This window comes from Mobula birostris, chromosome 3 (assembly GCF_030028105.1).
Source record: "Mobula birostris isolate sMobBir1 chromosome 3, sMobBir1.hap1, whole genome shotgun sequence".
Taxonomy (NCBI): Eukaryota; Metazoa; Chordata; class Chondrichthyes; order Myliobatiformes; family Myliobatidae; genus Mobula; species Mobula birostris.
Window position 1 is genome coordinate 191,486,853 of NC_092372.1, and position 16,284 is coordinate 191,503,136.

A 16,284-nucleotide genomic window follows, 5' to 3' on the forward strand; every position below is an offset into this window, starting at 1 on the left:
ACCACAGTCAAAGTCATGACAAGCACATTTATATGGAATAGCTTTCCGATAACAGATGCTAAGTTATTTGCAACAGGGTGCCAGCTTTTGACTTGCTCTTTTGGGCACTATTTATATAGCTGAGTTAAAAGTGTTAATGATTGGGAACTTAGCAGTGATGATGCCCTTGTTGAAGAAGCTCACTTCATTGTATTTCTGCAGCAGGAATCTTACTTGTCATATCAATTACTAGCCCGTGCCTGAACATTACATTGTTCTTGCAACGTGCCAGCCTGGATCATGTCATTTATAGAGTTGTGCATAAAATTGAACATGGTGCAGTTCTCAGCAGGCATCCCACTTCTGACCTTGATGATGGAAGGGAAGTAATTGATGAATCTATTGACCCCACCCAAAGAACTCCTGCAGTGACTGGGGTGATTGAATTCCAATAAACAATGCCACTTTGTTTTGTGTGTTACAACCAAACCATTGGAGTATTTTCCTCAATTGTTTTTTTTTGTCATCTAGTTACTTAAGATACAGGTTCTCTGTAACTCTATCACTTGATTCTGCACTCTGTCATTGCATTCCCTTGTGCTATCTCAGTGCACTGCTGTAATGACTGAATCTGTATGGAAGATATGCAAGACAAATGCTTCACTGCACCTTGGTACATAAGACAATAATAAACCAATTTACCCAGAGCCTCATTTCAAAATGCTGCAACATCTTCTTACTTCATATTCTACAAAAGCAAAAATTACCTGTATCACTACAACATTTGTTTCTTTCCAAGAGTCATGCTATTTCCTTAATTCTGCTGCACGTTAGAATTTATTTTAACAAGTCAAAATATTTCCAATTGCATTTTTTAATAATCTATTGCACTGTCAGTTAATGTATCTGTAATATCAATCAACATGAAAGCATCTGTTTTAAATATTAAAGTATTATAATGTTTCATTAAACCCATTGGGCTTGAGCAAACTGGGTAACCAATGTAAGGGGTTACTTCTTTTATGTTACTGCGAAGGCTAACAAAATGGCTTCTTTGTTATGTTATAATTAAAATGGCTTTTCTGTAATAATAACTGCTGAGAAAGTTCTCTCTCTAGCAGCTTGTTTGGGTTATAAAGAGAATTGTATTCATTTGCTAACCAATTGGGATAGATGTTATTCTTTCTTGTGTGTCTGTAAGCTACTGTCCGTGGGCTTTGAGGCAGAAGGCGCGATGGGGACAGAGAAAGAGTGGACGCGATGCTGCGAGCTGGCCGACGGGATGGACCCCGAGCAGGGTCTTCGGCAAGGAGAGGAGATGAAGACAGGCTCGTGTGGAACGTCTGGTCGATCACCATGGTTGGTCCCAGGCAGCGGGTCGAGGGGGTCGGAGGGGATCGAATGGTGGAAAGAAGACTCCGTTAACTGAGCTCCAACTGTTGTACACGAAGTGGTTGAACTTTAATAAGTTTGGTGCCTTTTATATTTTGTCTCTACTAATTACATAGTTTCAGCAAGATCTATAAAGTGTAATCATCTTATCGCATATGGTGTATTGTCTGTTATTTGGCGGGGTGGGGTACATCACACAGCATCCACTCAAACTTGATTACCCAGTTTGGCGGGGCTGAAGGCTGCTCCCCCTAGAGGAAAGCGAGCTGAGCGAGTCTGAGGCTTACCAATTAGGAAATTTCCAGCTTCAATCATGGTGCTTGGTAAGTAGATTTCATCCAAGCAGAATGTGGGCATGCACTGTGAACTTAACCACAGACAGAGGGGCTGGGCTTTGCTGGTTAGTGCTAAGGGATAAAGGAAAGGTACAGTGATGGGGCCAGGAAAGAGATGAGATAAAAACCATAAGTAAGAAAGCCCTTTGCAACACGCAAAATGCTGGAAGAACTCAGCAGAACAGAAATAATCTATGGAAGGAAATGGACAGTCAATGTTTTGGGTCAAACTCTTCATCAGGATTGGAGAGAGCCTTTCGCATTTTGACAAAAAAGACAAAATTCATATAGTACCCTTCAACCATCAGGCTCCTGAACCAGCATCGATAGTTTCACTTCTCTCAACTCTAAACTGATTCCACAACACCTATGGACTCATTTTTAAGGGTTACAAAATTCAAAGTACAAAGATTCAACATGGCACCGTGACTAACGGTGACATCCTGCAGACAGTTCACAAAACTACTACTCCTCCTTTTAAATATGCTTCTGCTTCTAAACTGCATGCAATTGGAGCCTGTAATTTATATTTTCATGATGTGTTTTTTTAGCTGAGTAATCTGGCACTTTTGCTGTCTCCATGAGAATTCGATGAGGTTGACATTGGAAATTGGGGCCTATGTTCGGCACCATTACTCGTCATTAGTGTCAAGCAAGATTAAAATCGACGAGAATGGAAGGCGAGTGGGTGTTCAGCTCCATCTGACCTGGACCTAACATATCGATGCAGCTATAAAGAAGGCAAGACAGTCGCTATGTTCCATTAGGGGTTTGAGGAGATTTGGTTTGTCACTTAAAACAGTCGCATATTTCTACAGATCTACCGTGGAGAGCATTCTAACTAGCTACAGCAGCATCATCTGGTATGGAAGGGGGGAAGACACTGCACACGATTGAAATAAGCTGCTGGAAGTTGTAAAGTCAGGCAGCTCCATCATGGGCACTAGCTTTCATAGTATCCAGGACGTCTTCAAGGAGCGATGCCTCAAAAAGACGGTGTTCATCATTAGGACCCGCACCACCCAGGACATGCCCTCATCTCATTGCTACCATTAAGAAGGAGGTACAGAAGCCAAAATGCACACACCCAGCAATTCAGGAACAGCTTCTTTCCCCCGCCATCTGATGTCTGAATGGACATTGAACCCACAAACACTATCTCACTACATTTTTAATTCCTTTTTTTTTGAACCACTTATACAACTACTATATATAATATATATTTTTTTTATTGTAATTCAGTTTTTTTCTATTATCATGTATTGCATTGTACTGTTGCTGCAAAGTTAACAAATTTCACAAATTATGCCGGTGACATTAAACCTGATTCTGATGACAAGTTTTCCAAATAAAAAAAAATAATAATACTGAGAACAAGTTGCAGAGTCCTGGAAATTAAATCCAAAGGTTGTGGAATCAGTTCTCAATTTTTTTAAAACTATGCTAAAATAATGAGAGGCATTAGTGGCTATTTCTCCTACAAAAAGTATTGAAGAATTCAGTCCTCAGTCCAGAAGGCTGCAACGTGTCCAGATAGAAATGAGGTATTGTTCTTTCAGCTTACATTGGCCTCAATGATATAATACAGAAGGCCACAAATAGCTCAAAGTCCTAATGGGAGGTGAAATAATGTGGCGATCTCAGGTTTACTACTACAGACTGAAATATGTGCTCCAAAAAGTAATCACCCAGTCTTCACACACGAAGTGCTGGAGGAACCCAGCACGCCAGGCAGCATCTATGCAAAAGAGCACAGTCGACTTTTCAGGCCAAAACCCTTAGGCTGTACTCTTTTCTATAGATGCTACTTGGCCTGCTGAGTTCCTCCAGCATTTTGTGTGCGTTGCTCGGATTTTCAGCATCTGAAGATATTCTTTTCTTTGTGATTGGATCACCCAGTCTTCATTTGGTTTCTTGAATGCAGAGAAGGCCATGATGTGAACCTGGAGTTCAGTACAGGTGTCCCCCGCTTTTCGAATGTTCGCTTTACGAAACCTCACTGTTACGAAAGACCTACATTAGTTCTCTGTTTTCGCTAACAGAAGGTGTTTTCACTGTTACGAAATACGGCAGTGCGTGCCCCGAGCAGCCGGTCTCCCCTGGATTCAGAACTGCATTCTCGCCGGCATTGCTTAAACACGTGCCTGTGATCAGCCGTTTGCAAGATGAGTTCTAAGGTATTCCGATAGCGTCGCCTCTGATCTGGGCCGACATTTATGTGCCGGGCGGCACCTAATTAATTAGCTTGTCTGTTTCGGCTTTCTTCTTAAAGATGTGCTGGGTGCGTCCCGGCCACCGCTGTACCACTGCATGCTTCGCAGATCAGTATCGGTCCGCTGCCGGGAGGGTGGGGGGCCACTGCACCACCCCAGCCTCCGACGACTCAGCCTAACACACTATCATCAGTGTGCTCGGCGCTGTCCCAATTCCCATAAGTGATACTACACTGCACATACATCATTTCTACTTTATACCGGCTGTGTATTTTTACGTGTTATTTGGTATGATTTGGTAGCTTCATAGCTTAAAGGTTACTGGAGAGCGCTTGGGCATGTTTATGCCGACGGCGCTTCCGCCGTGTTTCTGCCGAAAGCACTTGCGTGAGATTTTCACTATGGAGAACAGTGCAGCAATGATTGTGGAAAAGTGTTTCTACTTTATATAGGCTGTGTATTCATCATATCATTCCTGCTTTTACTATATGTTACTGTTATTTTAGGTTTTATGTGTTATTTGGCATGATTTGGTAGGTTATTTTTGGGTCTGCGAACACTCACAAATTTTTCCCATATAAATTAATGGTAATTGCTTCTTCGCTTTACCACATTCCGGCTTACGAACCGTTTCATAGGAACACTCTACCTTCGGATGGCGGGGGAAACCTGTACTTGTATTGGAAGAAGTGCATATGACAGATTGTTTCAATCCATGGATGATAGGAAGGGAAGAAATGAAAGAAAAGCTTTGAGCCTCCAGCAGTTGCACATGAAAGTGCTTGGTGGGGATGGAAGAACAGATTATGGTGCTGTGAAGAGAGTGATCCTTAGAAATGCTAAAAGGTGAGGAAAGGGGAATATGTGCCTGATGATGGAAATTGTGAAGATGATCCGTTGAATGTGGAAGCTGTTGGGTAGAAGCCAGGGCCCAGAGGAATACTGGAGACACAAAAGACTGCAGATGCTGGAATCTGCAACAATGAAAATCAAGCTGCTGAAAAACACAGCGAGTCAGGCAGCATGTATGATCGAGTCTGGATCCAGGTTCTGCATGAGGACTGACAGTGTAGAGTGAAGATAACCAGCATAAAGAGACAAGAGAGTGGGTAGCTGGCAGGTAATTGGTGGGACCAAGTGAGGCAAAGAACGATGGTCGTTCAGAGATAGGTGGGAAAGAATGGGGAGCTGCTTAGAGACAGAAGCTGGTGCGTGACAATTGAAAACAGAAATATAACTATATTCCAGTTGTATGTCATTTAATTTCCTCTTCCCATTCCCAGACTAATTTGTCCTCTGCCTTCTCCATAGTTATGAAGAGATCAAACAAAAACTGGAACAGCAGCACATATTCCATTTGAGTACCCTACAACACAATGGTCTGAACACTGAAGTTTTCAATTTAAGGTAACCCACTGTTCTTTCTCTATTTCAACTGGTTTTCCTCTGTTTACCTTTTGTATTCCTCCTCCCTCCCATCCAGCTACCTAGATTACGTACTCTACCTCATCTGCCCATTATACCAAAATCTAACCTCCTTGTTTATTCTGCCTTGGCCTCACCTTCCCAGTCCTCTCCCCTATCTATCTGCCTACTACCATTCTCTCATCCGGTTTTGCATCAGCTTTCAGCCTCCCCCCTCCACTTCCAGCTCCATCTGCCCATTTAATTTTTACCCTTATCTGTTTGCGCCCATCTCTTACTCAAAGGTACCTGTGGGCAATGTGTATCATCACCAAAGCAAATGTGGCAGTGATAAAATGAATGAGAAGGATGGAAAGTGGTCCTTACAGAATGTAGTATGGAAAGAAATATAGGCAGGATAATTTTGATTCAGTAGGGTTATGGATATAGGTGATTCACCATTCTCACGGATGGAGAGATGCAGTAAGTGAAGTCACAGATGAAGTAGGTGAAGTTGAGGGCAGGATGGCAATTGATCGTTTCAGTGTGGGGTAGAGTAATGGTTGGCTCATTGTTTTACAATGGCAGTGATCACCAATCAGGGTTCAGTTTCCGACACTGCCTGTATGGAGTTTGTACGTTCTCCCCGTGACCATGTGGGTTTTCTCCACATTCCAAATGTATGGTTAGGATTAGTAAGTTGTGGACATGCTATCAGCAGCATGGCAAAACTGGCAGACTAATCAGCAAAGTACTCAATGATTTGAATTGATGCAACCAGTACATTTCACTGTATGTTTCAATGCACATGTTGCAAATAAAGCTGATCTTTAATTGGCTACAAAAGTGATGAAGCTTTCAGTGCAGGAAGTAGCATCAGTCATTGATATGCCAGCAAAAGTATCGCAAAAAAGCACTGGAGTTAGGACTGAAACTGTTCTATGCATCCCACAAAAAGGAAACATAGTTTGGGTCTATGCAAGTGCCCATAACTGCTACACCTGTGATCTAAAGAAAGTGAGGAAAGTTGAATAAGTTGTTCAAAATTGGGGTAAGTTCATCAACTTTTAATGTTCAAACTGAAGCTCAAATTGAAGTGCTGAATTGAATGGAATTAATTATCAATATCCTCAGGATTTGTACATGAGCAAATTTATCTTGTTGGATGATTGCCATCCTTTGTGAAAATAGGTTTCACAAATTGCTACTTCATGTTGAGGCAATAGGTGGTGAAATTAAAAAAATTGAAGGAACAAAGGACAATGAAAATGTCAATTCTATCCAAAACAAAAGGCAGGCTTAAGTCAGATTACAGTGGTCCTTTATGACTTGCTTTAATCAAAAATCTTTGATTAACACCCAAATTTATAATTGGCCCTTTTCCAAGGTTTATTAAGATTTTCTGAATTTGACTTCTGTAGTAGAATGTGTTTAAAATGTCCCCATGGACTGAAAGGCATTTAACATGCCAAATTGAAATCTGTAATGCCAATTGTTTGGTGATACGAGAGTTACATATTTAACAACTTGATTTTTTTTATTTTCAGAAAATGCATGGAATTATTTTTAAGAGTTATAAACACTTGGTCAACTGAAAGTTACTTTAAAAATTAAATCCTTATATCCCAAATTGTTTTAAAATTCTGTTGTGGTCGAGTTCAAAGCTGTATGAGGAACTGGGCACGCAGCAACATTAGTGATGAGGCCACACTCAGGTTGGAGGAACAACACCTATATTCCATCTGGGTAGCCTCCAACCTGATGGCATGAACATCGATTTCTCAAACTTCTGGCAATGCCTCCACCTTTCACCATTCCCCATCCCCCTTTCCCTCTCTCACCTTATCGACTTGCCTGGCCATTGCCTCCCTCTGGTACTCCTTTCCCCTTTTCTTTCTTCCATGGCCTTCTGTACTCTCTTGTTAGATTTCCCCTTCTCCAGCCCTGTATCTCTTTCACCAATCAACTTCCCAGCTCTTTACTTCACTCTTCCCCCCACCAGTTTCACTCAATCATCTTGTGTTTCTCCCTCCCCCCACCTTTTAACTCTACCCCTCATCTTTTTTTTTCTCCAGTACTGCTGAAGGGTCACAGCCCGAAATGTCAACTGTACTCTTTTCCATAGGTGCTGCCTGGCCTGCTGAGTTCCTCCATTTTGTGTGTGTTGCTTGGATTTCCAGCATCTGCAGACTTTCTCTTGTTTGTGATACAGCAAAATATGATATAGTTTTAGATCAAGTGTGGAAACATTGCTCCTTTAATATAGAGTATGACATTTAAAACCAGTTTTGCTCAAAATCATGCCATTAGTTTAACTTCAAACAGCTGATCTGAAATAAAAACCCATGTGATCTGTTTAATTGTGCATACAAGTAGTCGAAGTCCAAATATAACTATTTTAATTTGTAATATTAAAGGATACACATTAATCAATAAAGAGAGAAAATTTAATTAGATTCCTTACCACACTTTTAAAACAGGCAATCTTTCAAACTGCCAAAAAGGCTGTTTCAGTTTGAAATAGTAGTTCACACAGATGGCTAAGTTGCTGACTTGCAGTTTAAGTAAAAACGCCTAATATAAAATAGCTGTTGCAAAGATTGAAACACTCTTTGCCTGAACTTCAGAAAGACTCCAAAAGGAAAACTGAAGTACCTGTCAGATAGTGAAGTATGAAATGTATCACAGAAAATGAAAATAGTACAGAGAATTGTCAAGTGAGTGTTTCCAGTAGGAAAAATGTTCAGAGGTGATGAGCAAACTGGAACAGTACAATTTTCAAGGGGTGAACATACAGAAGGGAGCAGGACAAACAGAGAATGATTATTTAAATTTTCATCACAACTCATTGTGTGAATAAATCTATGGCGATTGACCTGGTAAAATCTTACAAGTGAGTACTTTGACTTTGGGTACCTGGTGTTTATACTTCGTTAGTAAGGGTACAGAGTGCAAAGGCAGGGCAGTTAAGTCAAATCTTCATAAAATATTGTGTTAATTCTAAGGTAGCTTTCTATTTGTGTAAGTGTGTGCAAATGATAAAAGGCATGCTATGTGGAGGGCTGAGAAAAAGCAGTGCTTTTACTTTCAAGTTCATTTAACTGTTATTCAACCAAACACAAGAATATAGCCAAACGAATCAGTGTTCCTCCCGGGCCAAGGTGCAAAAACACAGTACCAACAGTCATGAACAGCACACAGAACATACAGCATATATAACTATGATAGCTGAAAAACACAGTTATAACAAAAAACATTATATATTTAATACAGCCCAAGTCCCAAAGAGTTGTGTCCTGCAGACTTATGGTGCATGGATGTTGTCCTGGAAACATGTTTCTGTATGAATAAGCCCACAACAGTTGTCACATTGTGCAAGTGCCCCCAGAGATGAACACAATCCCGCTTGTTTTCCACTGAATGAACGCAGGACAGCACCAGTGGGAGGGGTCAGCCACCAACCCAGCAGAGAATCGAGCGGCACACAGCCAACTGCAACACCTCCTTCCCGGTGCCTGCAACTGGTGACGCCAAAAGTCGGGGAAGTATACAGTCAGCTGCTTGAGTTGAAATGCTAAACTTGAGGTATAGAGGTGGTGGAAGTTTCAAGAACAACTTTTGAAAATGAGTTGGCTAAATACTCGCAAAGGAAAAATAGTGTCAAGAAAAGTCAGAGAACACAGGAGTAATTTTTTGAAAGAGTTGGGGCCTACAAGATAGGTTGAAAGCCTCAATGTACTGCATCATTTTATGAATCCTCTGTATGAGGGGCCACTCATCCATGAAAGAGGCCAGAAGCACTCTGATGAACGTCCAATGTGAACGCAGGAAATTAAAGGGAACCTTGAAGAGCAAGAAATCCATAAACGGAATGAAAAGAAAAGGATTAAAAAGCAAAATGAGAAAGTAAATTAGTCTGAGAGAAGAACAAGAAACGATATAAATAAAAACTGCCAGGAACCAAGTCTTAAGACTGGGAAAAAGGAAAAGCCTCTAAGGCAGGTCAAATTATAAATACTCCCAACAATGCTGTACAATTGCACAATTAAAGCAGAGAACTGGAATAATAATTTCCCACCTCAACACATTTACACTTGTGTAAGTAGAAGACTTTTAAAAGGCTGAAAGAAACTCAGGCAAACAAATGAAAGTGAGCCTAAAGAAAAAATACAATATCGTAATACAAGATTCACAGCTGTACCATATTAACATCTCCAGCAAGTTTCTATGAACTGTCAACACCAAAAATTGAATAAAGGGCTGTCTATCTTCTGAAAGTATTATTACTGTGTACGACATTGAACATGCGCAATACCATAAGTCAAACCCGTTTACACTGCACTACGGAGGAGAAACGATATGCCACCAAGTGAAAGTAACCATACAGAACAGAGCATGGTAAATTACAAAATGTTGTTTGCAAGTTATTGTTTCCTTATTATAGATGTAAAATACATTGAAAATCCTTGTGCTGTGAGTTATGCAATGAGTGGCTTAGTCATCTCTGATCCATATCAGTACTTTTACCGATTATAAATCATTTCTTACTACTCTAGACAGATGTGGAAGGGAGCAAGAAGGAGTAGGGGAGAATGCTTGACGAAACAGAGTGAGGTCAACAAAGGTGTTGGAATGATGAATGAGAGGAAATAAGGAGAAGTGGGAGGAAAGAGGTACAGGATCAGAATCATGTTTATTAACACTGACAAACATTGTGAGATTTGTTGACTTTGTGGCAACAGTACAATACATAATAATAATAGAGAAAAATTGAATTAATGTGCGTGTATACATAAACACACATACAAATACACACACACAGAAGTAGAAATAAAAAGTAGTGAGGTAGTGTTCATGAGTTCAATGGTCATTCAGAAATTAGATGGCAGAGAGGAAGAAGCTGTTCCTGAATTGTTGAGAGTGTTCCTTCAAGCTTCTGTACCTCCTTCCTGATGGTAGCAATGAGAACAAGGCATGACCTGGGTGAAGGGGGTCCTTAATGATAGAGACTGCCTATTTGAAGTATCACTCCTTGAAGATGTCCTGAATACTACAGAGGCTAGTACTCATGATGGAGCTAAGTTTACAATGTTCTGCAACTTACTTCAATCCTGATCAGTTATCGCCTTCCCCCACCACCATACCAAATGGTGATGCAGCCATTTAGAATGCTGTCTATGGTACGTCTGTAGAAATTTGTGTGTTTTTGGAGACATACCAAATCTCAAAACTCCTAATGAAATATAGCCACTGCTGTGACTTCTGTGTAACTGCATCAAAATGTTGGGTCCAGGTTAGATCCTCAGAAATTTTGACACCCAGTAACTTGAAATTGCTCATTCTCTCCACTTCTGATCCCTCTACAAGGTCTGGTGTGTGTTCCCTTGTCTAATCCCTTCTGAAGTCCACAATCAGTTCTTTGGTCTTATTGACATTGAGTGCAAGGTTGTTGACACAACACCACTCAACTAGCTGAAATATCTCACTCCTGTATACCCTCTCGTCTCCATCTGAGATTCTACCAACAATAGCAGTATCGTCAGCAAAATTATAGATGGCATTTGAGCCGTGCTTAGCCACACAATGTAGAGAGAGAGTAGAAAACAAATTAGGGATTTAAAGATGCAAAGGTTGTGTTCGCTATCTTGACTGAATTAATTGAAGGAGGTAACAGGAGCCTGCATGGGGAAATGCATTTAATGGAACCCATCTGGATTTGATGGGTAGATTTGATTTGTACATGCCAAGTCAATCAAAGACATCATCCCCATTTCTGTCCAGAATCGAAACAGGGTGGTCATGAAGTGATCAGGAGCAAGCTTTAACTACAAACGTTTGTAGCTACTAGCTACAGCTTGAGTACTGGTTACAGTTACAGTCAACAGATTATGGGAAAGATGTGATTGGGCTGGTAAAGGTGCAGAGGAAATACATAATGATGTTGTCTTGACTGGAAAATTATAGCAATATTGGGTAAGCTGGGATTTTTTTTTATTGGAACAGAGATAGCCGAGGGGAGACTTCATAATTTTGTACAATAGTATACAGGAAAAATAATTTCCTTTCCGCTAAAGTGTCAATATTGGAATTAATGTATTTAAATTAATTGGTCTAAGGATGAGAAAGGAAATGAGGAAAAATTACTTTTCATCCATGGGGCAGTCGGGATCTGTAGCTCATTACCTGCAAAGGATGGTAAACACAGAAATGCCATTTAGTTTAAAGGGTACTTTGATGTATCCTCAGAAGGTGAATGTATCCAAAGAAAGTCTACTAACTTTCTTTCATTCATTTCTAAGAGGAAAGAAAGTGTGTGGAAATGGGAACATAAAGGGTATGGAGGAACACAAGGACAATGAGGGTAGCTTGTGACTGCATCCCAGTGAAATTTCAAAACAAGTACTATCCCCTAAATTCTAGGCATGGGCTGTATCTTCCTTGATGGCATGCACTGGGTGTATCAGTTGCCTTGAAGGATACTGCGGTATCTTGCAATTACTGTAACTTAAGCATTCAAAAGTGGAGAAAAAAGAAATGTCTTTTTTTTGAAAATCAGTCCAAAAATCTTCACTTTTCAACCAATAATAGGCAACAGCAGATTTAAGTTTGTGACTAAAATACTTAAATGAAAATCTAATTGCTTCTATGGCACAACAAACTAGGCTTATTTTCCTTAATTATCCATTTTTAATAGAAAGCCCTTTTAGTAGATGGGACAATAAAAAGTAAATTTGGTGCAAATAGCTCCATGCACAAAATCAGAAATGAACAGATTCTCATCCCTGAAGAAGATGGCAGAGTTCATCATCAAAACATTGGTGTAAATCAATACCTGTACCCTGCTGGAAGCTCAGAAAGAGTTTATTCATTAACAGATTCTCATTTCATTCTTTGCATTGGTCACAAAGCAGTGTCCACCATCGAGGGATTTGGCCATTTGTGACTCACTCAAAGCAGCACAATTATTTCAGCGATACGTACTATGAGCAGATGATTAAATGAAGGGCCAAAATGTCTTTGTGCTTTCGTATGGTGTTCCAAGAAGTAACAATGAATGATTGATTTAAAAAAAAACTCCTTCCAGGCCACACAACTGTAATCTTACATGATCCTGAATGGGATACATGACCTTGCTCAATTCTCATACAACAAAGAATGGAGGGGAAACATTAAAAGATAAGCATCATTATTTTATCAAATTGCCACGAGGTAACTCCATAGCTGGAATACCTAGTTTGCCAGTACTGTTAACATTGTACTATGGTATTTTCCTCCCTTAAGAGCAACAATCAACACTATAATTATGCCATTTACCACTGTCTGCAGAATACTAATATTTTGCCCTGAGGACTCTTGGAACACTTAGTCACACAACATAAACTAGACACTCCAGGAAGCAGAATAATGAGTTTTAGTTCAATGTCAACAGTGCTGATCAGCAAGTTACTACAAAAATAAAGTAGTTTTCAAATTTCAAAGCCGACATGAAACAAATTGATATTTAAAAAAAAATGAAATGGAAGTGAACAATATCAGAAAATGATCAAGTACTGTAAGTTCAGACAGTTGATTATAGAAACTGGAATAACATACACAACACTCATTAATTGAAGTGAGGGAAAAGAATCTTTCTTGCAAAGAAAGCATTTGGTATCTATCTTTTCTCTTACCTTTCATTTGTGAGAATGAGTTTGACATATTGAGCAAAGTAGAGAAAGCCCTATTCTCAGCTGTTGATCAATATTCAGTTTGCCCAGGTGCACATAACATCAATGTCAGTTTTTTCCTGCTTTCAGTAATCAAAATTATCCATATAGAAATATCACATCTTCATGTATGAGCTCTGCATTCTAAACTTTCCCATTTTTTGATGCTGCACTTGTGCATCAACATGCTTCAGCATTATTTGCATTTTACATACAGTATGTACAAAGGAGAACTGTGATAAGATAGTAAAAATAGAAGAGTATTACATAAATTGTAGAAATGTGCTCAGATAGATCTACGCTTTTGTACATGAAATATAAAATTAGTATGCAAGCAGAGAAATCAAAAGAAATGTAAGCCGTGAAGACATCTACACAACACTTCAATACAGTGTACAGATTGTGTGTCCTGATTTCAGGAAGGATATACTTGCTGGGTAAGGTTTGCATTCGTGCTCATGAGACTGATTACAGGATATGGCTGTCTTTTGAGGAAATATTGAACGGAACAGGTCTGAAGTTATTGAATTCCAGAGAGAAAAGAGGTAATTGCACTGAAATATCAGTATTTCAAGAAAGCTTAATAGGGTATATGCTGCAAAAATAAAAAAGTAAAATATGCTCGAAAGACTCGGGAAGTTGGGCAGTATTTGTGGGAAGGAAAAAGAATTAATGATTCCAGTTAAACACCCAACAGCAGAACTGGGAAGGAAAAAAACATTTTAATTCAATGTTGGAGAGAAGGTGATGGGGAAGTGGAGGGTAATGAATAGGACTAAGAAAATAACTCCAATAGAGTCTTGCCAAGGAGCTCTGAGGATATGACACTGATGGGAGAGAGAGGGAGTGGGGGAAGACAGTAGAGAAGAGAGGGATCAGGGAGAGAGACACAGAGGTGGGGAGGCAAGGGGGAGAAGACGTGGGGGGCATGGGGGCAGACACAGAGGGACACGTTGGGGGGAACACATGGGGGTGCCAGACACGGGGGACAACTAATCGTGGAAAAGCTGATGGAATGTCATGTTTACTCTTTGAAAAGGAAATACCTGAAAATTTTATAGAAGAGGACATCTCCTTTGATGGCAGAGATGATCCAAAGGGAAACCAGAAAAGACCCCACACTGCCTCAAGTCCGCATGGCAACACAAAATGGCTGGAATGGCAGAAACTCCAGCTCTTCCAATTTTACCAGCACCGGGATAACCTTGCCCTTGATGGACATTGCCTTATATGGTGATTGAGAGTTGTGGTACCACCCAAGCTGAGGACTTAAGTGTTGGAGGTGCAACATGCTGGTCATCTTGGTGTGGTCAAAATGAAAGCATGGCTCGAAGCTTTGTCTCGTGGCCTGGGATAGATCAGCAGATCAAGCAGTTTGCCATGCACTGTTTGGGATGGCAACACATCCAGAAGAAAGGTGTCCAGAGTTGTTACATCTACTTCCTGCAGTCCCAGAGTCAACTCCTATAACTATCAGAAACTGGAATAGTTTCACAGCTGCAAATCTCACCTGCCAAGTAGAGTTTTTCCCTGCCCCCTTGGCAGAAAGACCTTATCCCACAAGAGCAAGAAATCCTCCACAGTGATTAAATCTTTAGAACTGAATGAGATAATTTAAAATTTACTATGCTGTGTATGTCTATATAGTAGTTGCATTATATAGTATCCTGTGTATATAGAAATTTATTTAGGTGTTTAAGTTGAGCTGCATTCTATACTGATTTGGAGCTTATAGCTTATCAGGGAGGAGTATTGTGTATTTAATACATCAGTAGTATTTGAGTAATATATCATTGATTAAACATTCTTTGTTGTTTACATAATGCATTGCAGGTTATATGTAAAAGTAAGTGAATGGCATACATCATCATGTCACCACATCATATATGCATGTCTCACTGAAAGTAAAAAAAAAGTAGATATGCATCTCCTGGCTCTTTGTTTTCTTTTCAATTATTTTTATGTTTTTGAGTTACAAAATATAACAAATGCTGTCCATGGATTTAAGGAGTGGGATAATGGAACTTCTCCCTGGAAACCAGTCTGGAGCCCAGGCCAAATATCATCTTTCTGAATTATATTTAAGTCAAAAAAGGTAACTGTATGGCTTTCTCTTGCTTCAGTTAATACACATCTTTTTGATTAATTCTTGCTTATACTGGGAAAGCACCTTGAATCTGCCTTCAACATCTAGGATATGTGAATCACAGTATTAAGTAATATCTTTGGTAATATAAGTAGTGACTCAAAGTAACTGAGAACAGCTTAGTTAACAATATTAATAATTTGCAAGAACATGGTCAATATACTAAGGAAAACACCAATATATCAGCCAAATTTGCCAAGTAAAGCTTATACCAGTTTTAATGGGTGGTTAGCGCGACGCTGGTACGGCTCAGGGCAGAGATCAATTCTGATGTCATCTGTAAGGAGTCTCCATGTCCTCCCCATGGAATGTGGGGATTTTCTCCAGGTGCTCCAGCTTTCTGCCACATTTCAAAGATGTACTGTTTAGCAGGTCAATTGGTCATTGTAAATTGTCCCATGATTAGTTTTGGGTTAAATCAGAGGTTTAAGGTGGCACAGCTCAGAGGGCCAGAAGGACCTATTCTGCACTGTAACTCTAAATAATAAATTAATAAAATACTGCAAGCATTCATCGTGCCTGGCTCCTTCAACTATGTTTGTATTTCACTCAATTTAGTACATTTTAATAGGTCTTTATTTTTGTCTGTTTTTCATGTCCTGCACAGTACTTTCAGAGTTCTCCCTGTTCCTCCCATAAGGTTTTAAATGTGTTTTTTAAATTAAACAATACTCGTACTTAACATGCATCAGGCTTTTGATTTCCCTAGTTTTACAACTGACATATAATAAAACAGAAGAATAAAATATACAGCTCCATCGTAAAAGAAAGTGACTGATCTCAGCTTTAATTCCACACAGACACTGTAGATGTGTTTATACCCAATGATCTCACCATGAAGATGACACTTACATCATCTGCCAAAGTGGCTGCGTTGTGAAGAACGGGTGTTGGGCCCTGCCTTTCATAATGCTGAAGTTTTTCATGGATCTGGAAAGTAATCACAGAAAGTTTAATATATCAAGCACATAGGAAGCAAAGCAATATGATCTTACTGAACCAACATAGTAGTAGTTTCTGGAAGAAAAGAAAAAATATTCATGGTAACCTAAAGAAGCTGGACACATAATGGCAATTCATCATAAATTTTGCCAGTGGAAATAAAAGTT

At 39.7% G+C, this 16,284-nt stretch overlaps 1 protein-coding gene across 13 annotated transcripts in view; it reads right to left on the reverse strand.

Moving 5' to 3' along the window:
* mpp7a (MAGUK p55 scaffold protein 7a) overlaps nucleotides 1-16,284 on the reverse strand; it is a 515,701-nt gene that overhangs the window by 186,798 nt on the left and 312,619 nt on the right. For 12 of the 13 annotated variants that reach the window (XM_072253895.1, XM_072253897.1, XM_072253899.1 and 9 more), the window contains one exon: nucleotides 16,028-16,105. The exons of the other annotated variant lie outside the window; for it this stretch is intronic. In XM_072253895.1, the coding sequence (XP_072109996.1) occupies nucleotides 16,028-16,105 (78 nt within the window). The remainder of the gene's footprint in view (nucleotides 1-16,027; nucleotides 16,106-16,284) is intronic. 13 annotated transcript variants of the gene reach the window in all.